Source organism: Astatotilapia calliptera, chromosome 3 (assembly GCF_964374335.1).
Source record: "Astatotilapia calliptera chromosome 3, fAstCal68.1, whole genome shotgun sequence".
NCBI lineage: Eukaryota > Metazoa > Chordata > Actinopteri > Cichliformes > Cichlidae > Astatotilapia > Astatotilapia calliptera.
Window position 1 is genome coordinate 58162626 of NC_137424.1, and position 27192 is coordinate 58189817.

At 42.1% G+C, this 27192-nt stretch overlaps 2 protein-coding genes across 4 annotated transcripts; both read left to right on the forward strand.

The window, feature by feature from the left end:
- The first annotated feature begins 218 nt into the window (after nt 1-218).
- Nucleotides 219-9185, forward strand: ttc29 (tetratricopeptide repeat domain 29). 2 transcript variants are annotated; one of them, XM_026160446.2, is made up of 12 exons: nt 219-314; nt 780-871; nt 1883-1969; nt 2542-2601; nt 3598-3761; nt 3940-4116; nt 5429-5641; nt 6793-6878; nt 7896-7987; nt 8285-8408; nt 8541-8630; nt 8936-9185. In XM_026160446.2, exons 2-12 carry the CDS (start codon nt 798-800, stop codon nt 9101-9103), a joined length of 1335 nt encoding a protein of 444 aa, XP_026016231.2. In that variant the 5' UTR covers nt 219-314; nt 780-797; the 3' UTR covers nt 9104-9185. The 2 variants fall into 2 exon arrangements, with proteins under 2 accessions (XP_026016231.2, XP_080148668.1); XM_080292542.1 differs by having other exon boundaries at nt 1886-1969.
- A 1395-nt stretch (nt 9186-10580) lies between these two features.
- Nucleotides 10581-26988, forward strand: slc10a7 (solute carrier family 10 member 7). 2 transcript variants are annotated; one of them, XM_080292549.1, is made up of 13 exons: nt 10581-10852; nt 12619-12701; nt 12796-12932; nt 13539-13614; nt 13696-13734; nt 13863-13898; nt 14558-14641; nt 14720-14885; nt 17381-17432; nt 17914-17987; nt 18346-18491; nt 18614-18665; nt 26151-26988. In XM_080292549.1, exons 1-12 carry the CDS (start codon nt 10753-10755, stop codon nt 18632-18634), a joined length of 1014 nt encoding a protein of 337 aa, XP_080148675.1. In that variant the 5' UTR covers nt 10581-10752; the 3' UTR covers nt 18635-18665; nt 26151-26988. The 2 variants fall into 2 exon arrangements, with proteins under 2 accessions (XP_080148675.1, XP_026016148.1); XM_026160363.2 differs by lacking the exon at nt 18614-18665.
- The last annotated feature ends 204 nt before the right edge of the window (nt 26989-27192 follow it).

Sequence of the window (27192 nt, forward strand, 5' to 3'; positions counted from 1 at the left end):
TCATTCTGGGATTAATGCAAAAAAAGAAAAGAAACTTACCTGTTAGAAGAGAAAGAAAAGAAAAAAACTGGACTTTATGAAGTTTTTGTTAAACAGTTTATACAAGATACACATGAAGTCACCACGAAGACAATAATAACAAACCCATGGAATAAATAAAATTAATATACACACAAAAAATGATTGTTTTTAATGGGAGCACCTGACCGGAAGCAGTTCAGCTCGTTGCTCTGGTCGACTTGGTTCGGTGTTGTCATAGTGACGAAGTTGAGTGTGCTGGCAGCGTGGAAAGTTTTTCTCTAATAAAACTGGCGGTGAGTTCGTGTTTCTGCGCTTCTTTCTCCGTGTGTTACATTTAAAATCTTAGCAGGGTTACTGTTATTTTATTTTATTTTGTTTTTGTTATTCCGGTTTAATGACATTAGCTTCACGTTCTAGCTTCATTCCGGAGCTTTTCGGGTGCACCTCACCCGCTTCACCGTCACGCGCAGCTGGTTGTGTCTTTCTTTCGGTAATTCAGGAGCTCTGCGTGTGTTTCTAAAAAGTGCAGCTGTAAATATCACAATTACACTCCAGAATAGTCTGCCTAACTTATTCTCACTTAAATTATTGTAATTGTATTTAAACGACCTGCGCTCTTTGGTGACCCTGTTAGATGCAGCAAAACTGTTCAAATCAAGATAAAAACCCTGTGATTTTAGAAGAGGCATCAGTGTTAAACTGATTGCAGTTCATGCATAAAGTTTTCTGTGGGGTGGGGTCCTCTCTCTCTCCACCAGGTTGACCTGCAGGTGAAGATGAACACAGCTGTTGGGTTTCTCCCTGAAATTAATGCCAACAAAAGCAAACAGAGGAGCAGCAGTTACTACAGGTAAGGACCGCCTGCAGGGCAGGAAAGGGCAGAGAGCAAGGAGGATATCTCACCCTATTCCTATCACCTCCTGTCACATCATCTCTCTGCATGTCCTCTGTTATTACATCCACAAATCTTCCTCTTTTCCTCCTTTTTCTTTCCTGGAACACCCACACAGACCTTCTCGTGACCTTGTCTTTACTTCTTCATCAAAATCAAAGCAAACATCACTTGTGCTTATCTGTGTATTCGCTAAATACTAGGGCAAAGTATTCACTGCTTTCTTTATCAAAGATATTTCATAGTGCTCAGGTAATGAAAACAAGCACCACATAACTGACAGGTTGTTGTATTACTGATGTGTTTTCTGTGTCATGCCATAACCTGCTGATATGCTTTACAGCTTTGACAGCATGGCATTAGCGTGAGGACAGAAGTAACCCTCAGAGTAAACTTTAACCTCACTTTCAGTGTTCGGTGCAGCTCTTACAGCTGCTGGTGGCTCTCTTAAAGACAGGGTGGAACATAAATACGCCCTTGCCTTTTTACGGACAGAAACAGGAAGTTGTAATCAGAATATGTGGCGATTTACCCCGCTATCAGATGTATTACAGTCATCACTTACTCCATGTGCATCTATTGTGTTTCAGTGTCATTCATTTCCCCTTACTATTAACAGATGAACTGTGGCACTATTAAAGAACATTTGATTTCCTTCAGTGATGACTGAAGTATTCAAACAGTGTTTCCTCAGCATAACCAAAGCGCTCCACCTACAGAGTGTGCTTAGAAAGCAGCACTGGTGCTAACTGCAGGTCTTTGGAAGTAATTTCCACTTAAGGCTTCTTTGTTTAGAGCAGCACTCAATGTGCTGGAGAGCGCAGTGACATAGCAGCAGGGTATCAGTCTCTGAAGTAATGATGGGAACTCAACTTCCCGTGTGTGTGTGTGTGTGTGTGTGTGTGTGTGTGTGTGTGTGTGTGTGTGTGTGTGTGTGTGTGTGTGTGTGTGTGTGTGTGTGTATTTTAGCAGGATGAAGCAGACGAAGGAGTCCCTCAGAGCCAGACTGGGCCCGGCTCGACCAGCAGAGAGTCTGACCAGGAAAGAAATCGCTCTGTGAGTTCATCCTCAGTGTCACTGGGTGGATTTTAACACAGGCACCACCACTTTAATCACCATTTTATCATATTTGATAATGTCTCTGGTTGCAGTAGTGGGCACTCATAGGGATCATTTTATGCGAGCGTGCTCAGAGCCTGCAGCTGAGAGCCCAGCTTAGTAGTGAAAGTTTATAACCACCATCGTCGTCCCTGTGATCTCTGACTGTGGTTTGATATTTTGTGGAGTAAGTCCAAATCACTTTTATCTATATAACGCCACATCACAACAACAGTTGCCTCAAGGCGCTTATTGTAAGGTAAAGACCCTACAATAATACAGCTAACACAAAGAAAACCATAGCACAGCTCTCAGGTGTACAGGTGCCAGTCAGCAGTTAGTTTAAGGAGTTAGAGATGTACTGCTCAGCAATCGTGACCGTGAAATCTGAGTGGTGTGAGTGCCCCCTGCTGCAAAGAGAAGGGCTGCCGACTGATTTGTCTCCTGTGACACGCCCACACTGAGCTGCCTAACATGGTCTTCCTCCTCTCTCACATCTGTAATCTTTACTCCTCCGTCTCTCACATCAGGTTCAGAAGCAGTCCGAAGCAGAGCATCTGTGTGCGGCTGCTGCAGGAAGGCTTCCACAGGTATCTGTTTCTCCGTCAGCAAGATAAATGTTTAATGCCTGACTCAAAAACAAGATTCTGCAGTCGCAGGCTGATCGTTGCACAGTTTTGCTGATGTACAAAAACAAAATTACCGTCAGTGTGATCAAACACTCACAGACATGAAATACATGTTTTTTATAATGAAGAACTGATTGTCCATCAGACATGCAACACATTTCGTTATTTCACACAGGACCCAACCAACACTGCTTGTTTCCTATTTTCCTACAGCACCCAAACGCCTCAGAGCCTGCTGTTTTCCACTGTACAGTGATGTTAAATATCTAGCTGAGCTTTTCCTTCATGCCATCAACACTTTCTGGGTTAGAGACCCCCAAACTGCACAGAGTGGCACTTTTTAAGTCATCTTATTTTGACAGCAGCTCTGAGCTCTCTTAAGTTTGTTAGTGCTGGAGACAGGTGTGTGAGATTTTCAGGCTTTGTTAAAATCTGCAACCAAAGATAAAACCTTCTCATGGTGTACGTCTCAGTTTCAACAGCAACAGTGCATTCATTTAATGTCTATGACACAGGGGGAAAGAGCCGGTACTCTGGAGAAACCTTCAAAATGCATTTTATGTTTTGTTTCTCCCCCACATGTTGATACCAGACTCATCTCACTGCTGTGATTCCTCCTGTGTTATATTGAATCTCTGTTTGACGGTTTGTGGCTGATGCAGGCGCGGTGAGCATTTGAAGTTATTGCTATCAAAGAAAATCCGACTTGGAGTAATTACTGGCTGCAGCAAACTCCAGTTTCCCTTTGACAGGATCATGAGAAATAGACTGTACAACAAACATTATAAATAAAAAAGAATTCATGGAAGATGGAGGCTTCCACAGTTGATGTTTAGCTTCAGTGCAGCACATTTCTAACAAACAGTGGACTGGTGCTCTGACATGCTTTTCCCAGGTGGTCATTCCAGTTTACACAAAGTTAAAAAGATCCCCCAAAAATGTCTTTCTGTCATTCAGGTCGTTCTCTGAGCTCGTCTCTCTGCTGCGCTCTGATCAGGACTGGAGGGCGACGGCTGAACCGGGATCACTCAGGCTTCGTGCTCCTCCTCTGGTGGAACAAAGACACAAAATGGAGACCATTAGCCAGCACCTGAGCTTGGCTGAGGAGGCTGAAAGGACCGGTACACACACACACGCACACAGAGCCTCGATTCAATCCTTCTGATTCCAGTGAGGCTTCATTTAGTGATTAGATCAGTGTGTTTGTGTGTCAGTGACATAATGAGTGTAAGGTTATTGTTGGTAGAACACAGAACAAGACTGCGTCCATGGTTCAGGACCAGGTGACTTCTGTTGCAGGTATCTGGTCCACCGTCTGCGAGGAGCGTCTCCTTTTGGGTCGGTTCTTCTCAGACCCCGAGGACCTCTGGCTCCGCTTCTACTTCTACCACAGCTGTACTGACAGAGAGAAAGGGAGGTTCTCCAGAGCAGCCACCGAGGCCCGGGCCTGCCTGACTGAGCTGTACCTGGATCGAGGTGCACACACTGAGTATAGTGACAGTGAATGATCAGAATCACAGCACTTTATTAATCCCTGAGGAAAGCATGTGGTCACAGTTGCTCCAAGACAGTAGAAACAGTAACTGACTAATCTGAATTACTAACGATGACAGTGAATAATGAAACTCTCTGACTGTCTGCTCTTAGCCTGTCTTAACGTCCAAGCATCCATTCAGCCTCAAACTTGGCTGGTTTATTTCTGGTGAGCGCAGTGCCAAGGTCGAGGTGATTTAGATGAGCAGCACTAAAAACTGCGACCAGTAAAACCTTGAATCACATTCAGATTAAAAGAAAGTCAAAGCTGAACATGAAGTTTTGTTTTCTTCTGTGTTTCATTTTTATGTGAGACTGAGTATCACTTACAATAAGACCTTATTTAACTTGCATTTGCAGTGGAAGGTGTGGCTTCTCCTTTCAGTTTGATCCTGAAACGTTCATTGTAAAAATTAATCATAATTACAAACTTAATCATTTGAATTATTGTAAAATACCAGCCAACCTTGCAGTCCGTCTGTAATACGTTTTAGGACCACTGTTGCCCGCACTGTGGGAGTGTCTAGTGCTCTGCTCTGTGTGTAAGTGGAGAGCCACAGATGCACACACAGGCATACTTGTCCTTCACTGACACTGATGCATTAGTCTCTTACCTAAAGAGGGCAGTTGTGTGTTGGTCCTTTGTGAGTGTTGTAGCTGTGTAGTGTCACCAGGGGGCAGTGTTGAAAAGATAAGATCCCCTCTTGCTTGTGCTGTTATTGGTCCTCGTGATAAATGACAACATACAACACCCCAACCGTCGGACATCCCTCTATGAGCAAGCATTTGGAGACGGTGGGAAGAAAAAACTCCCTTTTAACATGAAAAAACCTCCGGCAGAGGAAGCTTCAGCCATCTCCTGGTTGGGGGCGACGAGAAGAAGACAAGACAAAGAACACACTGTGGAATAAAGCCTGAGATTAAAAATAACTCTAACTCAAATTAATAATTTATTGTGACAGGGCGGTGCAGAGAAGACAAGAAAGATGGAAGACCGACCTGAATGCAGCCCTCTGTGTTAGTCTTATGGCGTATAGGTCACCTGATTGACCCTGTGAGCTAAATCAGCACTCAAAAAATGAAACATTTCTTCACTCAGATGATCTAAAACTCAAGCTTATTCCCTCAAAATGATGTTTTGATGTTTGGTATTTTTATTTGATTTAGTTGTTTTGTTGCTGTTTTTTCTCTTTATTTTCCTGTGACGGTTGAACTCATGTTGCACCCACTCTTATAAAAATGCCACCTCTCTCAGGTGAGCTGGAGGAGGCGAGGCAGCAAGGAGAGCTATGCCGCAAACAGGCAGAGGACGGCGGCTGGCTGGACTCAGACGGTCGGCCCCTGAAGCTCCGGGCCTGCCGGGATCTGTGGAAGATCTACAGAGAGCTCGCGGAGGCGCCGCTGGCCGCCGAGGACCACAAGAAGGCCCAGACGCTGCTTCACGAAGGCAACAGCAGGGCCGCGGAGTGTAGGTAGAACCAGGGCTAAAAACACAGTGAGAGGCAGCGCATCGGAGTAATCTGTGCACGGAAACACACACATGTGTAACATTTAGATTAAAAATAGACCGAGGAGGAGGTGTTTGTGCTGAGAGGATCACAGTGAAGGCAGAAGCAGAGAAATATTCAGCAAAACAACGAGTACCACGTTTTCAGAGGGGGTTAAGAACTGGTCCTGACAGCTACAGAGTTTGAAATGTTTATTCTTCTGAAGAAGGAGGAGATTTGTCTGTTTATTTATTCTGTTTATTAAAATAAATTACAGGGTTTTTTTAACCATAATCCAAGCGAAAGCCTCAACTCAGTCGCCAAAAAGAATTTAATTTGTGATACATCAGAAGAATCGAGCCGAGACACTCTTTATAGTATATATATATATATATATATATATATATATATATATATATACTATAAAGAGTTCATTTACGTTACGTTCATTTAGTCCAGTTTGTTATTCGCCTCTAAACCAGCCTCTAGTGCTGTTATCCATCTAAATCAGGGGTGCAAACATAAGGCCCGGGGGCCAAAACTGGCCCACAAAAGACTCCACTTTGGCCCCACTGGACAGTTTTAGAAAACACAAAGGAAGGCTTGAAGTTTGGATTTTTAACTGCGTTTTCATAAGTTTTACAGCTTTATGTTTATTGTTTATTTATTGATAATTGATTATTTATTGATATTGATGTCTCCCATTCGTGCTACACCAAAGAAATTAACAAATATATAATTTATGTTGAAAACTTTGTGGTTCGATATAAACGTTAATAACACCACACTCAGTGACCTAAAGGTCAAAGGTCAGAAAGATCTGAAAATCTTGTGAATGCGAGACAAGTATTTTCAGTTGATACCATGGGTGTACCTACTACAAGGTTGAGGGTTATTGCTGGGCATTTGATAAACAAACATCTATTATTATTATTTTTAAAGTATCTTTTTACAAAAATCCTGATGATATTACTTTGAAAATCACAGGAAGATCTTTGAATTCGAAAACTAAAACCTATATATGGATAAATTCCTCAATAGAAGTCAGGCCTGCTAAACAGACATCAGATCGACTCTTAGTGTTTAGTGATTAGTGTTTATAACGTGGTTTTTATTTTTACGTCTGTTTCAGCTGAAGACAAACACATGAAGGGGGAGGCGGCTTTCCAAGTAGGCCTGGCCTATCAGAGAGCAGGAGACCATAGCACAGCCAAAAAGGTACCAAAGATTGTGTTTGACTTCTGAACGCCACAAAGAAACCTAAACTTCATCACTTCTGTGTTCAGACCACTCTGCTGAAGATATTACTCTTTGAACAGCTGGTCTGTAAAGTTTTAACAGCTGTTACTCAAAGACGTGAACAAAGTGTCATAAATGTTGGAGCAAAAGGTAAAGAAAATCGAGGGCTCGGGGAGAGAGGGGAAAACACGACTCGATAAAAAGGAGGACAGGATGATTTATACCCTGATGAGGAAAAGGAGAGAGCAGAACAAACAAGCTGGGAATCAACAAGACAGGAAGTAAAACTCACAAAGGACAGTGAAGAAAATGGACTTTCAAAGTAAAATAGGAAGAAAGCAAATGCAAACATTAAACAGAGAAGAAGAGGGACTAAACAGTAACAGAGAAAAAAGGGAACACAGGAGGTTAATGAGATTAAGGGTGGTTTCCAGGAAGTCGGAACTTCTAAGTTCCCAGTCAGAATTTTCATAGGCAGACACCGAGCATTCTCCATCCACGAACAAGCTGCAGCTGCGTTTTTTAACTGCAAAAACACAAATATTATGCTGTATTACTAATGATGCATGAGTGGCTGTGTTTACTAACTAGAAAAGCAAATCCAGTTTTTCACGCTTTTCCAGCTTTCCTGCTGGAATACAATAACTCAGGAGGGATGTTACTCCTGACGTCTCACACGCGGCTTTGAAGTAAATGGAATAAGACTGAAACCAGGGAGACAGATTAAGAGGTGTTAATAGTAAAACCCAAGAACAGAAAATCAAACTCAAAAACACAGAACCCGAGGGAAAAGGCAGTTTAGGTGGGACTATTTTAGGCTGCGGATGAATCCACATGTGTGTGGTGTAGGCAACAAGTCACACAAAAGAGCCACTTACTGTGTTTTTAACAGATTTCAGTGGAGCCCCGTGTGTGTGTGTGTGTGTGTGTGTGTGTGTGTGTGTGTGTGTGTGTGTGTGTGTGTGTGTGTGTGTGTGTGTGTGTGTGTGTGTCCAGTTCTTTAACACCAGCATGGAGATTTTTCACAGCCTAGACGGCACAGACAGAGCGGTGAAGGCCTGCATAGCTTTGGCAAAGTCTCTAAAGAGGTACACAGACACACACACACACACAAAAGTGTATTATGGTGACTAAAACTGAATTAAATAAAAATAAAAAACCACAAAGGAAATTTCTACAGTTTAAGTTAAGTTTATCAGCACATTGTCTGGAGGTCTCTGTGCAAATGTGAGTCAAGTAACCTTCTTGTAGTCAAGTGTTCATTTTCCATCTTTGTGTGTGTGTGTGTTCGTGTGTGTGTGTGTGTGTGTGTGTGTGTGTGTGTGTGTGTGTGTGTGTGTGTGTGTGTGTGTGTGTGTGTGTGTGTGTGTGTGTGTGTGGCACAGCGAGGGATACTTCGAGGAGGCGGTCGCGTGTCTGGAGAAGTTAGTCGCCATGTCTCGTAGCAGCGGACTGCATCACAGACTGATCGACGTTCATCTGTGTCTGGGAAACATCTACTTCAGCAGGGTACCAATCACACCCCACAGTATTCAGTGCAGGAATCAATAACCAATCACACTGATTTATAGCAGCTGAAAAATGTTAGCTTTGCCTCGTAAACACCTGGGCTTGCTTCCCCATCTCTGTGTGTCTCTGTAGAGTCAGTATGTGAAAGCTGCTGAGTACTACCTGCAGGGCTACAAGGTGGCCTGCACCACAGAAGATGTGGCTCGGCTGCAGAGAGCGCAGGTCGGTCTTTTCTTTACGTCTTTAGCAGTCAGCCGTAAAAGCCTGATGAGGTATCCGTGTCACACAGTTTGTGAATGCAATACCTCGGGAACAAGGATGACATGTTACCTCTTTTATACACAGATAAAAATAGAGTAAAAGATACACTTGTGCATCCTTCATTAGAGTCCTTCAGCCTGTGAACTTTGAGACCTGTGACTCAGGAAGTAGTCATGAAGTTAAATTGACTGAAGAGTCTGAGGACAGTTTATGTGGATCCAGATGTCGACTGTAAGGCCGTGACCCTGCTGCTTTTCCTCCATCAGGTGTTGGTGGCCTCCGCTCACGCCCACGCCACGAATGGAAAATACAGCGCCAAACTTACCTCAACCTCGCCCGCCGCTCTGCAGGCGCTGCTCGCCTGGAAGGTGAAACGAGGACGCGAGGACCTCAGTGTGGATTCCGAGGACTACTACTCTCCTGCCTGGTTTTAACGGGCCGTCGTTTGACAATATGAGGGAGAGAAAGGAGAAGAGTTACTTGTTACCGTGAATAAAGATGAAACCCTGAAACATCTGCTGTGTGCTTTGTCGAGGCCAAACGTTTTGGCAGCAGCACAAAGTTACTGTTTAAATCTTTCTTCAGATGTTTTTTTTTTCATGTGGCATCGAGATATCATACAGATGTGATGGAGTGAAGAACAATCATGAGCATTTCATAACATGCAAAGACTTTTATTCATAAACAAATCAAATTTATACAAAGAGTCAGTATTTACAGGGCTGAGCCTGTAAACTTGCTATAGGTATGAATGGTTGTCTGTGTTAGCCCTGCAACAGTTTAGCAACGTGTCCCGCATCTCGCCTAAGACTCGTTTTTACTGTCATTCAAACATTTGAAAGGAAGGAAACACAGATCACAGTAATGAAGCATGCTACCAAAGACTATAGGATGCTATATGATAGCTGGGATAGCCTAGAACATCTACGGTCGTTTACCCAAATCTCACCTCTGTATAGTATCAATTAAAAATAAGAGTGAAAAGGATAAACGCTAAACTAAAGATGGCTCCTTTAGAAACCTTTCCTTCTCTCGCACTGCACCGTGGTTTACTTTTCAATTGCATCAGCTGAAGGCCATCATCCACAAAGAAATGTACAACAGTCATAATAATGTCATTACAAGGACGCTCCTTATCACACGGGTCTAATCACAGCACGTCACGAGATCCCTTTTCTGCATAGTTAACAATGTACTACAACCACACAGTTCATCTGTACTCAAGCACTTGTAATGTTTTAATGTCAGTTTAAATACTCAGTGTTAAAATTTACTTTTATTGACTTGATATATAGTTTGTTTGTCATTGGTTATTGTTCATAAGTCTTCTATTAAAAGTGACCTTGACTGTTTTAAAAGACGTTAAATACTGAATACAAAACTGGTAAGAAGAGAAATGGACATCAAAGCATGAGGTTTGGGATTTCAGCCTTATTTACATGTTATATACTGTTGTTCTCCAAGTCAATTAAAATTTGTCTATTTTTTTTGTACAAACTTAAATTTTTTAAAATATTTTTATGACTTGTTCACCTAAAACAATACCTCATTATCACAATTTTCTAAATATATATTTTTTTTACATTTTTTAAAATGTTTGCTATGATTATTTGTTTATAGTTAAATAAATGGCACATCTTTTTAATAAATAACTTTTTAAATATCTACTAAAATGTGTTAATGTTATACTGACCCTTACATCCATTGTTTCTTTACCTGTTTCTTATTTATAACAGTATTATTCATACTTTTACTTGTATTGTGTTTTTTAACCTATAAATAATGAAACTGTATCCTAACATGTAATCTTTTATTGACATTTTTTCAGATTCTGATCGTTACACGCATGTTGTGCTGCTTTTAGTAGTGTTACGGTAATGAGTGAGTCGGTGCGTCTGTAATCTGGTCTTTACGGCTAGTTTGGGCCCATGTGTCCGGAAGCAGCCTCGGCTTCCTCTGCCTGTGTTTTGTGATGATAAAAGCTTCGTAGAAGAAGCGCCGGAGTTGTGGGAACTTCTGTCCCGGCTGCTGTGACCGTGGGGGGCAGGCAAGGAGAGCCGGTGGACCACCGGCGAGCTGAAACATGGGCCTCGTGGCGAGGATACGAAAGGAGTGGTTCATCGTCGGGATCGTGCTGGTCATCTTATCGGCCAAGCTGCAGCCCAGCATCGGAGTGAAAGGAGGTGAGAGGGTCAGAAGTTCATCACTGAAGTTCAATGGTGTTGCTTTAAAATGTGTTCACTCTTTGAATGACTCTAAATGAACAAATATTCCGTTTATTAAGTGGTCAGTTTGGGGCATTTTACTGCCAGGCTGTGAAAGAGTTTGCCATCCTTTTACTTCCCTCTCAGGGCCAAAGGTGTTCTTTCAGGTAAAGACTTAACACCTTAAATCAATCGTTAGGAGTCACAAAATAAATCGCCACAGGCTGATTTACCTGGAAACATTTGATCTTTCATAAATGAACAACTTCTAGACTTTATTTAGCGCTGTTTCCCCGAAATTTGAAGAAAAGTGTGGACTATCAACTTAACATTGCATGCTTCTGTGAATATGACCTGAGCCGAAACAAGGTGCAAATACTGTTGGTTTTATTTATAACGTAGTGATGTAATGAATGGAGGTTTTGTCAGACTTTAACAAAGTGTACATTTCAGGATTTTCTTTCAGTGGAATGTTCCCCTGCATGCTGGCCCCGGGGCAGCAGGCTCTACGTCACAGTGGTTCCTTGTGTTTGTGTGTGTTTGTGTGTGTCTCCCTCCGTACCTGAAGTGCCGCTGTAGTGACACGTTGCATTCAGTAGGTAATGTCAACCCAACTCCGTGCTCCGCTCCGCGCTCATGTGTGCGCGTCCACGAGCACGTTATCGGCATCTTTAATTACTCCCACTAAACTAAGTGAGGAGAAAGCATAAGCATTGATAACTACAAATCAGCCGCCACCGGAGCTGATAACCCCTCCGCTCATTTTCCCTGTAGATTAGATAAGACGCCACTATCGGTGTGGTGCCTTTAGGCGCTGCTCGTAAACGCCGGCTTCAAATATCAGTGGGTTTTCTTGCTCGTATTTGCTGGACTCTTATTTTAACGTGTTACCATTGACTGTATATAAAAGATGGTCATATCCATTGTGACGTCACGCATTTTGAAGTCTCAACTTCATAACACATTCACAGATTACTACAGTGTTTTTTCAGCCAGTTTGCATGTTGGGCATCCCAACATGGAATGTTGATGCTTTGGAAGTATGACATCAGCACAGGTGTGGTGTGTTTTTGTTTCTTTGATTGTTTGTTTTATTTGCTGCTGTTGTGTTGAAAACAGTTGCACCTTAGTCTTGTTTCAGCTAAAAGACATGCAGCTCTCATCTTTTGTAAACTGCGAGCATGGATGACACAGCTGACTTGGAGGCAGAAGTTGTGGTGCGATCAGTCTTTGTTCAGTTATATATGAAGTTTAAAACAAGGTAGTTATTGAAGAGTCAGTGCGTAATCTGGGATGATCAGTTAACTAGCCTCCAGCTGGTTATCCAGAAATGATATGAAATTCCATAAAAAGATTGATTCTAGCTAAAAGAAGCTGGTAAAAAGAAAATAACAATGAACCCGGGAGTGAACCTTGTGGAACCTCACAGGTCATACAAGCAACGTAAGAGGAAAATCTGCACACCCTAACAGAGAAGGTCCTTACAGATAAATAAGAGGAAAACAAGTCAAGAGCTGAACCAAAGACACCAACCGAAAGCTAAATCCTATTAAGGAAACTATTATGTCAACGTCACAAAGGCAGCACTGAGGTGAAACTGCACCGGATGTGAAAACCCTTTTAATCCATACTGCAGTAAAAACAGGTCTCCACGCAGAGCTACAGAGAGCAGATGGCTGCTTCCTCTCCCTGCTGTATTACACAGACTGTCACATTTGAAAATTTGATCTGTTTCTGTCTGTCAGGTCCTTTAAAACCGGAGGTCACCGTAGCGTACATCGCCGTCTCGCTCATCTTCTTCAACAGCGGCCTGTCGCTAAAAACGGAGGTGAGCTGCTCCCATCCTGCTTCTGTCCTCAGTTATGGAACATGCAGTGTTGCATTCAGGTGCAGTTTGGAAAAGTCTCCGTCTCTGTGTGCAGGAGCTGACCAGTGCGCTGCTTCACGTGCGGCTCCACCTCTTTGTTCAGTCCTTCACCCTCATCTTCTTTCCACTCGCCGTTTGGCTGCTGCTCAAGGTGCTCTCACTGACCGCCATCGACCAATGGCTGCTCAGAGGGTAGGACTCTGTGTGTCTGTCTGTGTGTGTGTGAGAATGTTGTTCTTTATTCTCACAGTACCTGGAGGGCTGGCATAAAGACACACATTCACAGATTACTACAGACCCAGCTCCATGTGTTTGTGTATAATGTGAGACTTCCCTCTTCCCAGAGAACCACCAGGAACAGGATATTTTATTTTTTTTCACAGTTTTGTTTTGAGGTCCGTCCAAGTGAAGTCATCAGATTAAAATAAATAAAATTGTATCATCAGTTGTAAATAAAATATAGATTTATAAGATCTGTAAACATTTTTTCTATGTGGAAGCAATTCCAGACTTCAGACGGCTCTAAACTCTTTATTTCAGGCAGTTTTTTTCTGATCTTTATGACATCACAGAGGGGACATATTCCTAATATGGTCATCTCAGTCTCACACAAGCCCCTCCCACCTGCAGACCTGTTTGCGTGACATCGTATTGCATTGTTTTGTTTTGTTTTTCTCATTTGTGAAAAACATTCCTCCATCCTCACAATTTCCTCTGAGGAGGCAGGCAGTGACTCAGATCTGTTTCATCCTCATCCTCCTCTTTCTTCTTCACCCTGTGGTTGTTGTGGTTGCCTAGGTTACAGACGGTGAGCTGCATGCCCCCTCCGGTCTCTTCCGCCGTTATTCTCACCAAGGCTGTCGGAGGCAACGAGGTAACACAAACACAAAGATTAGCAGGTCAGATTAAACCTGCAGTGTCACCAAAGTGATAAACTGAGTGCGTGTTTGTGCAGGCCGCCGCCATCTTCAACTCTGCTTTTGGAAGCTTCTTGGTAAGACAGTTTTTTTTTCTGTTTCACGTTCCTTGGAGGATTGTGACTGTAATGAAGCGATCCTGCAGTAATGAACGAAGAGTCAAAGCTGTAATCCTGATTTCTCTTTTCCTTTTTTCTCCCTGCAGGGAATCGTCGTCACTCCTCTGCTGCTGCTGCTCTTTGTAAGTCCCGCCTGCCACATGACGCCTTATGAGGCTTAGACGTTTGTAAGGACGTCCTGGTCGGGTTATGAACATAAAACAATCATAAACAGATCCATGGCAACCAAACCGAGACATAAAACAAGCAAAATGATCACTTTTAAATTACAGACACGCTACAAGCCAGTCCTGCTCCAAATATGAAGAAAGTGAAAAATGGATAAATTTAAACTTTGTTTTCGATTTGTTTGATGTCCAGATAAGAACATAAATAAGTATGCATGCAAAGTAAATATCTCTAAACACAAAAAGAGCTCGAAAAACCACAAATGAGCTAAAATAATCACACAAAGCAACCATAAAGAGATTTGAAATGACCGTGAGGACATTAAACACAACTGAACAGTCACAAAACAATAAAAATGAAAATCAGAATAAAATTAGAACCAGAAGAGCTTAATAATTACGAACGTACGAATAATTAAATACGTTTTTATTTACCTTACTTTTAAAAGAAAAAAGACACGATGCAACCAAGGGTCATAAAAATGAAAAGTAGTCATAAAATAACTAAAATTAAGCACAATTTTTTTTTTTTTTTTTTTTTTTTATGATCAATATTTTGTGCATTTCTTGTGATAATATTTGTATTTATTTATTTTTTCCTCTTCCTCCTCCAGCTCGGCTCCTCGTCCTCCGTTCCCTTCTCCTCAATCTTCTCTCAGCTCTTCATGACGGTGGTGGTGCCTCTGATCCTGGGTCAGGTATGAAGCGGCGCACGTCCTGAAGTCTTGGTCTAAAGTCTGAACTCTAAATCGGCTGATTTGCTCGGTTGTGCGCAGGTGTGTCGCGGTTTCCTCAGGGAGTTTCTGGAAAGGCAAAAGCCCCCGTTCGGCGCCATCAGCAGCGCCGTCCTCCTCATGATCATCTACACCACCTTCTGCGAAACCTTCAGTAACCCCAGCATCGAGCTGGACCCCACCAGCCTGCTGCTGGTCGGCCTTATCAGTCAGTACACCTTCTGCGTGTCATCAATGGCAGATTAATGGAAATCAAATGTAAATTGTAAATTTGAACTAAACTATCAGAGGAAGTGTTAAAATAATGGTGCTAGCGCTGAAACGCTGAGTAAAGTTGAACTTTTTAAGCATCCCTGAATACATTTCTCCTCGGTTACTCTGAGAACTACCAACAGTTCAAGTGGACTTCATGTTATATTCACTGTAAACTGAAACCAGTGGCTGAGAATATGAGCTCATCTGGAAAGTGTTACCGAGGTCAGAGAGCTGTTATCCCACAGACTTCTATAACACTGGAAGCCTGTTTGCAACCACAGGTATCGTCCTGTCCTTAAACTGCCGACTACCGAATTTATGACTGAAGTCCTGAATCTTCCTTTTCTTTATGGCCCGTAGCCATGAGCTCATAAAGTTGTCAAGGAAACTGCTAAGCACATAGATCAAGGCAGGTAAGGGCTGTTTTCCCACCAACGTGCGTTGAGCTGACCCAGCTGATCTCAATAGATTGTTCAAGAGTTGTTTGCTATGTTGAACACGATTTAACCTCTGGTTGCTAGAGAAGCGTACACTTCCTGATTGGTTGGCACTGGTTTCTGGACGTTTCTGGCTCTCGTTAAAATCAGTGGCAGAGTATGTGCTGCACCAAAAAAAACAAAGATTGTGTTGGTTAAGCTAGCAGTTTGCCAGTTTTTGCTGAATCAGCGATCTTCCCCTGCTGGTCATTAAAAATAATGCAGGTTGAAGACACTTCTACACTGGCTTCACTTTTCACACCCAAAAACTACCTCTATCTGTTCAGATGACATTTTTTCAAATGCTCCAGCATACCGGCCACCACCCAATGAAATCCTTCACTTCCATTAGCCATTAGCCATTAGGCATCCCATGGTGTAATTAAGCCACATGAGATGTATAACCCCTACAGAGAGTTCTGGGTGTGTACCCTGACGTCCACTTTCTGAAGTGAGACATCCAGAAGAGATCCTGATCAGATCCTTAAACAGCTGACCACAGGACTTATGGCTGAAGTCCTGACTAATCTTCCTTTTCTTCATGGCCCGCAGCCATGAGGCCGTAAAGTTGTTCTTTTATGTTTCCCATAAAGGAAACTGTCTGCTAAGACCGTTTTCCCATAAACATAGGTTAAGCTGACCCAACTGATCTCAAGAGATTGTTCAAGAGTTGTTTGCCATGTTGGACATGATTTAACCTCTGGTTGCTAGGGAAACGTGCACTTCCTGATTGGTTGTAATTGGTTTCTTGAAGTTTCTGGCTCTCAGTAAAATCAGTGGCAAAAAAGAAAACAAAAGACTCCTAATGATTGTGTTGGTTAATTTAGCAGTTTGCCAGGTTTGCCAGTGTTTCCTTCTACTAGTCAGTAAAAATAATGCAGATTTCAGGAAGCCCACCTTCCAGACCTGGAAGGCACGTCCAGTGGTTTTATCTCTGTGTTGTTTATTGAGGTTAGCGATAAGCAGGCTCAGTTTCTAAAATGATGTTAGCTCATGTTGCTCGACCCCGGGGCCAGGACTGAGTATAATCATCAGAACCTGATTTCTTTGAATGTTTAAGTAATTACAGCCACTGCAAGCATCTGGTAAAGGATTTAAAAAAGACTTGAGATTCCCTTTATTTACAATCCGACTAAGTGTGATCTACAAATAAAAATATCAGAAAAGAATAAACAGAACAGTAGTCAATGTTTCCCAGTTGACTGCTCTAGTTTGTATCAGCCACTAGAGGGCGCCAAATGACCATAAAATCTCTACAGCTCTCGTCCAAATCAGCATTAACTGGATTTAATCCTAAAGTTTACCTTGGTAACTAGCCAAGCTAACTTAAAAGGAAAGAAAACAGTAATCGCTGAATATAGGAACACAATACATTGAGATAAAATAAACAGTGTTTTGACTGAACACATAGAAACATAGCATAGAAGCATAGAAACAGTATATATAGACTATTAACGTGTACAACTATTCCCTCACAAACAGTGTGGTGTTTTATTTTACCCCTCAGGCTAGCTGGTCTAAAAATGAAAACTTTCAGAGACAATGTGTAGAACTAATACATCTCAGTATCCATACATTTTTATTAATTTAGAATAAAAATCCATGATAAATCATAAATGAACAAACTCACACAACGTCTTTTACAGATGCTTAGTACAAACTACAACCGCTGCAAAGCAGCTGCAGTGTAGAAGAACAGATACTGGTGAATCAATCCAAAAAAGGGCTAATCGAAGAACTCAATACTAAACTAATCAAATCAACCGTTACTGAAGGAGTTACTGAAGATTTCCACCACAGAGGTCACTCCAGACTGTTAGTAATGAATGGACTGTTTTTTATTGTTCTTATTATTATAAGATCTAAAACAATATTTTAAAAAGAAAAACTGCTAAAAGTCCATCTAAATGTTGATTTTAGCTTAATATGAAATGAGAAGTTAAATTTGCCTCTTTTTTTTCTTGCTCTGCAGTTTTCTCCATCCAGATCAGCTTCATGCTGCTCACATTTGCCTTTTCCACCAGGTAAGCTTCCTCCTTCTCAACCTGTCCTTTTCTTTTCTTTTAATATTCATTATATTGATTATTTTTACATAGCTCTGCCCAGAAATGTGATGAAATGTTTTTCTAAATATATATTTTTTTAATTACATTTTTTAGTAGCATTAAGTGGCTTTCAGCATTTATTTCTTGTAGTTTTTGTCATCAAGTTACTTGCAGAAGAATCAGTATTAAACCCTTAATGTGAAAATTAAAAACAGAAAAACGACAACTTTGATCAAATCTTAAATTTTAAGATTTCATTTCTTTTTTTTCACAGTTTGGTATTCACACATTTTATTTTTATACATTTCATTTATTCATCATATTCTTATCATTCCATGTATTGGCTCCCTAAAACAATAAGAACTGCTCCAACATTTTGCTCTGGGTGTAAAGGTCACCACCTGCAAACCGTCTGGAGGGTGACAGATGGCACGTTTTAACTTCCTGTTTGTCTCTGCAGGCCAGGCTCCAGGTTCAGCCCCGCGGACACCGTCGCCATCATGTTCTGCTCCACACACAAGTCTCTAACCCTGGGTGGGTGCACATCCAGATTAGACGCTCAGATTTTGTGTTAGAGAGAAACTTCACATCAAAGTTGTGTTTGAAGAGAGCTCCTGCATGCGCGCAAAAACTTGTATAAAGTGTCGGGTGTCTCCTGAGAGCTCTGTGGAGTTTTAAGTTAGAAAGTAAAGAGAGGAGAAATCTGGAGGAGTTAGAAAGAGCTTCTGAGGCCTGTGAAGCTCTGAGCTCGGTCGTGAGCTCTGCTGCAGGTCGGAGCTGGCATGAAGTGAACAAAGTCATCTCGTCTACGCTGCATCTCATTCTGAAGTCTAATTTTAAATGCTGGGTTAGCTTTAAGTCCATGAGGTCTTCCTTATTTATTTAATCACAGGTATCCCCATGTTGAAGATCGTGTTTGAGGGCTATGAGCACCTGTCTCTGATCTCAGTCCCTCTCCTGATCTACCATCCGGCTCAGATCCTGCTCGGCTCCGTCCTCGTGCCGACCATCCGCAGCTGGATGACCAGCCGGCAGAAGGTACACACACACACACACACACACACACGTGCACTTTGAGGACGATGTTAAATCAAACTCTCCTGCTCCTCGGCGTGGCGGCTCCATGCCAACACTAACCTCTACACCTTGTCCCCCTACAGTCTAGTCTGTTGTTGCGATAAGGCTGCATGCCAACACTTCTGTCTGACCCGAGTGAGTAAGAACGGACGGAAGAGCAAATTCAGTTATTTTTGTATATAATTTCAAAAAAATCTCTACTGTGGCTTCCCTGGGTTTTCTTTTTATTTACAATATGGAAGCCCAAAGTGTTCAATATTAAATACATGAAAGAAAAATGAATTATAATAATAATATTCAAGTGTGACTGAACCATGAATGTGGTATGTTGTTTTCTTAGTAATACTCTGATTTATGAAAGCCCTTTACTGACACACTGACAAACAATTTTCCTTTCATACATTTTGTACAATTTTAACTTTTTCAGCTTGAAATTTTGTCTTTTTACTTTGTTTATTGTTCGTTTGGGCATTTAAAAAAAGTCAGCTGTGTAAGTCCCATTAAATTTAACAATATACTGCATCTAAATAATTATGTAGTCTCTGTTGAATATGAGTCACTACAGAACAAACAAGAGGAAAAAAAAGATCACGATCTGTGTCATTAAAAATCAAATTCAAATACAAATTATGTTTTTAAACATCCATCCATCTTCATCCGCTTTATCCGGGGCCGGGTCGCGGGGGCAGCAGCCTAAGCAAAGAGGCCCAGACCTCCCTCTCCCCAGCCACCTCCTCCAGCTTATCCGGGGGAACACCAAGGCGTTCCCAGGCCAGCCGAGAGATATAATCTCTCCAGCGTGTCCTGGGTCTGCCCCGGGGCCTCCTCCCGGTGGGACATGCCTGGAACACCTCACCCAGGAGGCGCCCAGGGGGCATCCTTGTCAGATGCCCGAACCACCTCAGCTGGCTCCTTTCGATGTGGAGCAGCAGCTGCTCTACTCTGAGCCCCTCCCGGATGGCCGAACTTCTCACCCTATCTCTAAGGGAGAGGCCAGCCACCCTTCGGAGGAAGCTCATTTCTGCCGCTTGTATCCGCGATCTCGTTCTTTCGGTCACTACCCACAGCTCGTGGCCATAGGTGAGGGTAGGGACGTAGATCGACCGGTAAATTGAGAGCTTCGCTTTTACACTCAGCTCCCTCTTCACCACGACGGACCGGTGCAGCGTTCGCATTACTGCAGCTGCAGCCCCAATCCGTCTGTCGATCTCCGGCTCCCTTCTCCCATCACTCGCGAACAAGACCCCGAGATACTTGAACTCCTCCACTTGGGGCAGGAACTCATCCCCGACCCGGTTTTTTTTTTTTTTTTTTTAATATTTTTATTGAGAGACAAGTGTACAGTAGTTTACAATGACAACACAATCTGTTCCCCTCACATATTTTTTAGTTTTTCTTACATGAACAGACACAATAACACACACACAGGCACACCTACACACACGCTTAAGTAAACAAACAAAACAAAACCTAATAAGAAACCCAAAACAAACACAAACCCCAAAAGGGGGGGAAAAAAAAAAAAAAAAAAAAAAAGGGGGGGAAGAGACATGATATTAATCAGCTGGTAGAGCGTTTAATGACTTGCAATAGTCCACGAAGGGGCCCCAGATAGAATAAAATTCTCTGTATTTGCCCTTCGCCACAAGGCCTATCTTTTGCAATTTAAGAGATGACATCACATCTCTAAACCAAAAAGAAACTGAAGGTGGCTTTGAAGATTTCCAAAGGAGTAAGATGCAACGTCTAGCCAAAAGTGATGTAAAGGCTAATATTTTGAAGTGTGTAGGGTCGGTTAGACCAGTGTTGACTGGAAGCCCAAAAACAGCTAGAAAAGGGTCCATGCAGATTTGGGTCCCAAGAGCTTTGGAAAGAATAACTGAATACTGACTCCAGAAGCCATGGAGTCTTGGGCACAGAAAGAACATATGGCCTAGGTCACATGGGGTGGCATGACATCTCTCACACTGATCCATCACTTGTGGGTAAATCCCAGACAGACGAGACTTTGAATAGTAAACCCTGTACAACACCTTGAACTGGATGAGTTGTAACCTGGCACAGGACGTACTATAACGGACATTGGATACTGCTTTCTCCCATTGCTGATCCGAAAAAATTATTCCTAACTCCTGCTCCCAAGCCCTCCTAATTTTAGCAACGGAATGGACATTTAAATCCATAAGTTGTTTATATATTAAAGATATAATTGACTTCTTATTGGGTTTAAAGGATAAGAATTCCTCCCATGGTTGGACATTTGGGAGAAGAGGGTAGGAGGGGAAGAGAGCAGAAGTGCAATGCCGTGCCTGAAAATAACGGAATAGATTGGTAGCCGGAAGATTTGTTTCTGAACACAGGTCTAAAAAAGTTAAGAAAGTGCCATCTTTATAGAGATCCTTAAATGTATTAATACCATGACGCTTCCACTGTACATAGGTACCATCAATGAGGCCAGGAGTAAACAGATGGTTCTGCGTGATGGGCATGTGTACTGATGCAGAGATGTACTTAAAATGACTCCTGAATTGTGACCAGACCCTTAGGCTAGACTGTACCACGGGATTTTGGGTGAAATGAGAAGGCTTAAGTGGTAGTGGAGAGAATAATAAAGCTTCTAAGGATGAGGAAGTGCACGACAGGCGTTCCAGTTTGCACCACAGCAGGTCTTGAGATTCAAGCCAATGGGTCAATTTGTGAACATGAGAGGACCAATAGTAAAATAAAAAGTTAGGCAAGGCAAGACCACCATCAAATGTCAGTCTCTGTAATAATGATTTCCTCACCCTGGGGTGTTTCCCTCCCCACAAAAACGATGTAACTAGCTGGTCTAACTTTTTGAAAAAAGCTTTAGGTAAAAATATAGGAATACTCTGAAACAGAAATAACAATCGAGGCAAAATGTTCATCTTTACAGCATTGATCCGACCAATTAGGGACAAAGGTAGCGATTTCCATCTCTGAAAATCTGATTGAATTTGAGTCATTAAAGGGGAGAAATTGGAAGAGTATAGAGAAGACAAAGTACGAGTCATGTTAACTCCCAAATATTTAAAGCCAGCAGGGCTAAGTCTAAAAGGAATGTCAGATTGTTTAAGTGTAAGACTTAAAGAATTTATGGGGAAACATTCACTTTTAAGAAGATTTATTTTGTAACCTGACAGAGAGCCGAACTTATTTAGTAGAGACACAATCGATGGTATGCTAGATAAGGGATCAGAAACATATAGAAGCAGGTCATCTGCATATAAAGACAATTTTACGTCAAGGCCTGACCGGGAAATACCACGAAAATGAGGAAGGGCCTTCAAAGCTACAGATAGGGGTTCAATTACAATAGCAAAAAGTAGGGGGGACAGGGGGCAACCCTGTCTCGTCCCGCGTGACAATGAGAAGTAGCCAGAGGAAACACCATTTGTGTAGACACTGGCTTGGGGTGCCCTGTACAACAGTCGAATCCATGAAATGAATCTGTCCTTGAAACCAAATCTTTGCAAGACCGCAAAGAGAAAGCTCCACTCTACACGATCGAAAGCTTTCTCAGCATCAAGTGAGATAACTACTTCTGGATTAGTGGTTGAGTGTTGGGAAAGAATGACATTCAAAAGCGTGCGGACATTAAAGAACAGCTGGCGGCCTTTAATAAAGCCATTCTGTTCATCTGAAATAATAGTAGGAAGAACCTTTTCAAGGCGAATTGCTAAAATTTTAGCCAAGACTTTAACATCAACATTCAGCAGTGAAATAGGCCTATACGAGGTGCAAGACGTAGGATCCTTACCCTTCTTTAAGAGAACAGTAATTAGTGCTTGAGACAATGTAGGGGGCAATAGACCACGTTCAAAAGATTCATTATACACTGAAAGAAGTAGTGGGGCTAACTTGTCTATAAAAGTTTTTAAAAATTCAACTGAAAACCCGTCAGGTCCTGGTGCCTTACCATTGTGCATGGTCTTGATTGCATGCACAATTTCATCCAGCCTAAGAGGGGCATCTAATTGTTCAGCTATAACAGGATCGACAGTGGGCATTGTAAGACCGTTAAAAAAAGAATCCATCTCTGAGGCGTCAGCAGCAGATTCAGATTCATATAGGGAGGAATAGTACGTCTTAAACACCTCGTTTACTTCCTTTGAATCAGAGACCGAGTTGCCTGCCGCATCTTTAATCTGGGAAATTAATCGAGACGAGGCCTGACGTTTTAACTGATGGGCCAAAAGCCTTCTGGGCTTATCACCATATTCATAATAAGTCGCACGCGCACGAAGTAAAAGACGTTCAGCATCTGCCGTAGAAAGTAAATCAAATTCAGTCTGCAAGTCAAGTCGTCTTTTATGCAAATCGGGAGTGGGACTGTCAACAACCTGTCTATCTATGTCACAAATTTGTGTAGTCAAAGTTTGAAGTTTGGCTTTGTGGCTTTTAGTGGAATGGGCAGAGAAAGAAATTATTTGCCCACGCACATATGCCTTAAGAGATTCCCAAAGCAATGACCTCGTAACAGTATTGCTGTCGTTAAACACCATAAATTCATCAATTGCGGATTTGATAAAGGTAACAAACCCCTCATCCGAAAGCAACAAAGAGTTAAATCTCCAGGGTGAGGAAAAAGAGGACTGGGCTATGAGCTTGATGTCAACGCTAAGTGGTGTGTGATCGGAAATGACAATAGGATGATATGTAGATGACAGTACTTTTGGAATAAGGGAACCGTCCACAAAAAAATAATCAATCCGCGAAAAGGACTGATGTACCTGAGAAAAGAAAGAGTACGCTCTGGCAGTAGGGTTAGAAAACCTCCAGGGATCTACAAAACCATTCTGAGACATAAACTCAGAAATAGACTTGGACATAGAGGATTGGGTCAGGGTCCGAGGATTCGAACGATCTAAGGCAGGATCAATAGCACAGTTTAGGTCACCACCCAATATCAAAAGATGAGTATCAAGGGAAGGGAGACTACTCAAAAGTGCATCTGTAAAACCTGGATTATCAAAATTTGGCGCATACACATTGACTAAGAGGACGGGTACATTGTACATGGTGCCTACAACAACCAAATACCTCCCGTTTTTGTCAGCTTTAATCTCAGAGGCTGTAAACTGTACCCTTCTGTTTATTAAGATCGCCACCCCCCTGGCTTTTGAATTAAACATTGAATGGAAAGTATGACCCACCCATGGGCACCTGAGCCTAAGATGATCCCGATCTCGCAAATGGGTCTCTTGCAAAAACATTACATCACTCTTTAAACGTTTAAGATGCGTAAATATTTTAGATCGTTTAATTGGGCTATTCATACCTTTGACATTCCAAGTTAAAAATCTAATACCACTATTGCCTAAGGACTGACCTGAAGTGCTGATCATTGCAGAAAGACAAAAGAGAAAATACTTATTTCTCCACCCCCAAAGAAAGAACAAGTGGGAAAAACACACTCACACAAACACACAACGCAAACCCACAACAACAAAAGTACAGCTTCAGAATAAAAATAATAATAACACGTCAAACACACCCACCCGCCTCCCCCCTGCACAGCAAAAGCCCCCATCCCCAAACGACGGAGACGGCAGTGCACGCTCCCACCCGGAGCAATCTGAACAAAAACGCTCCCGACTACGAAACGAACCGTGTCAAACCAAAGCTCCAACAGAGTCTTTTCTCAATAGATTAAAAGGCACAAATAAAATAAAAATAACCCAATTATATTTTACTATTAGACAGGTAAAACAAAACAAGTGTTTGGCAGAGTAACAAACTTAGCTTACCACAATGATGTTTGGATTAGGATCATACGCTATTTCAAACAGACAAACATTGTCCTGCTATATCTTTTATCTTGTGGTTATTGTCTTAATATATTCCTTGGCCTCATCTGGCGAGACGAAGTCGCGCTGCATTCCTTGATAAGTGATCCGCAGTCTTGCCGGATAGAGGATCCCAAATCGGACTCCCTGGATGCCGCGAAGCTGGCGACGGACCTCATTGAAAGCCGCACGGGCCCGCGCTGTCTTAGCGGTGTGGTCGGGGAACACAGAAATGGTCATATTATTTATCTGCACTCTCTGCAGCTCCCTGGCCTTCTGGAGAATCCTAGCACAGTCCGCGTAATAGTGCAGCTTCACAACCACAGCACGGGGACGTTCACCGGTGTTAGGTTTGGGGGCCAAAGTTCGGTGGGCTCTGTCTACAAGCGGCTCCTTCCCAAGCTGAAATGCCTCCATCAACAGCACGGACACATCTGTAGCGGACAGGACGTTCTCCTCTGGCACACCAACAATGCGTATATTATTGCGGCGAGACCTGGACTCCAAATCCTCGCATTTATTCTCCAATTTGGCCAACTCCTTTGACATCGCATCAACTTTGGCTTGGAGGTGGACAATATCATCTGTACATGTGGAGAGAGACTGCTCCATCCCCGTAACCGTGCTCCTGAGGCCAGCGAATTCCTGCCGCATGGTAGTTATATCTGAGGAAAGATCCGTTTTTAGTTGCTGTATGTCGGACCTGATAGACGTGAGATTCTCCGCAAACGCTGTCGTCAGTTCCTTTTTAAACAGTGATGAAATTTCTTCACGAAGTTCAGAGAGGAGTTCAGCCTTCGTGAATTTTTCCGTATCGACGAGCGGCGTGTCGGGTGACCCAGGCCGTGGCGAAGTTTTACCACGAGGCGGGGATGCAGTGTTAGCAGCAGGCCGCAAGTTCGGCTGAGAGGTGCTTGCGCTCTTATTAACCTTACGCGACATTGTAAACACAAAAGGCAAAAACAGTATTGTCTCGGAACTATACAAAAAGAAAAAACCCGTCAAAAAGTGCCTGGAAATGCTAGATAATAACTAGACTCTGAAGGAGCTACGCTCGGTGCGACCTACGCCATAGTCACATAAACCGGAAGTCCCCGACCCGGTTTTTAAACATGTTTTATTCAATTCATTAGAAACAAAAAGAAAATAAAGCATCAAAGTGTCATTAGATCAAAAAAATGTGGGCTTTTTTTGTTTATTTTTAGTTATTGTTTTCATTGTTTTTACAGTTTTGAATTCTATTCATTTAATTTATTTAATAATTAAATGTTTGGGTTTTTTAGTTTTTACAAAATTTTATATGCATAGCTTGCATTTTGTTTGTCATCATGCTACTTCCATAAGAATGAGCTCTATTAAACTCCATTATATTCAGATTATCCCATGTTATGTTGTCTGTTTTATCCACATATTTAGTTATTTAATATTGAACACTTTGGTGTGCCACTATCAGATGAATAATTCTTTTGCACATTCTCTTTAATTCTGCGCTCTGGGTGCAACAGCGCCCTCTGGTGTCAAACGGATGTTGTGTTGTTGGTGGGACATGGACCTTTTTGCTTCACTTCACAATGTTTATGAAGCTGGGTTTCTCTCAAAGTTAATGACGCACGGTTCAACGTTGTGTTTGTACAAGCTTCAGCTGCCTGTTATAAGTGTGCTGCTAGGGTGGGGGAAATGAGTAATTGGCTTCATGTTGTCGGTCATTAAATAATTCCAGAGTTTTCTTTGTCCTGTTAAATGACTCATCTTTTGTCTAATGTTTTTTCTTCTCAATCTTTTCTTTCTCATGGCTCTTGTCTCTGTTCAGGCGGTGAAGCTGTCAGCGCTGCAGCCCATCTGACATGAAATGTTGGCTTTTGTGAAGTTACTGGTGTCTCATACAAAAGGGAACTATGGTGGAGGATTGCAGTGGTCACACGTGCCTTATTGCTACCAATCAACGAAGACCTCAGCCTAGCGGAAAGAACGAGAGGAACCGCGTGCCTCAGTTCTTTTCTTTCTATGATGAGGAAGGACTCCTCTTTCCAGCACATATATTGTTTTATATTAAACTAAGTGCGAGTTCTATTTTTATATGGATTTTGGAGCCAGAAGGATGAAGTTATTTGGACCAGTCTTTTCTCTTTTCTGCCGTTTTCAACATTTTTCTACCTTCCCACTAGCGGTCGCTGCCTGCGTCAGTGTTTGTTACATGGACGATCTGGATTATCTGATACTTAATATACTGTATTGTAACAGCCAATTGGATTTTTGACACTTTCTAAAATGCCGTCTGTCTTACAAGTAGTTTTTTGGTGGCGTTTAGTTGAGTGGAGGATGTTAGTACATTAATACTGGAGTAGTGAGTCCAAGTTTACAGGTCAAATTTTTTTGTTAATGACTTGGTTCACTTGTTTCTATATGGCTGTCTCGGTTTAATTCCTGGCCTGCTTCCCTCAGATTCTAACCAAATCTGTCACCCATAAGGGCATTTATGTCTCGGACCAATAAGGAGAGCTTTGGGCTCTCAGTAAGTATCCTGTTAAATAGTAACAAAGCACAAAAAAAGCAGGAATGGGTAAAGCTGATATTATTGTTTGGTATGAGATACCTGCCAGTCTGTTGTTATTGGCATTTAATATTGCAAAATTAAAAAAGTAAAGAGATGGGGGGACAATTTTCTTACAATGTCTTGACATTGCAGATTTTTTCCTGGGGGGCACTCTGCAACGTTCCTGTTGACACGCGCTCCACAAACAATCGGAGCAGGCAGGACGTGAACAAGTAAATAAATCACCAGATATAAGAAATGTTAAAGAAAGTGAAAGCAGAATATCAGAGTTTTAAACCACCAAATATCAGAATCAGAA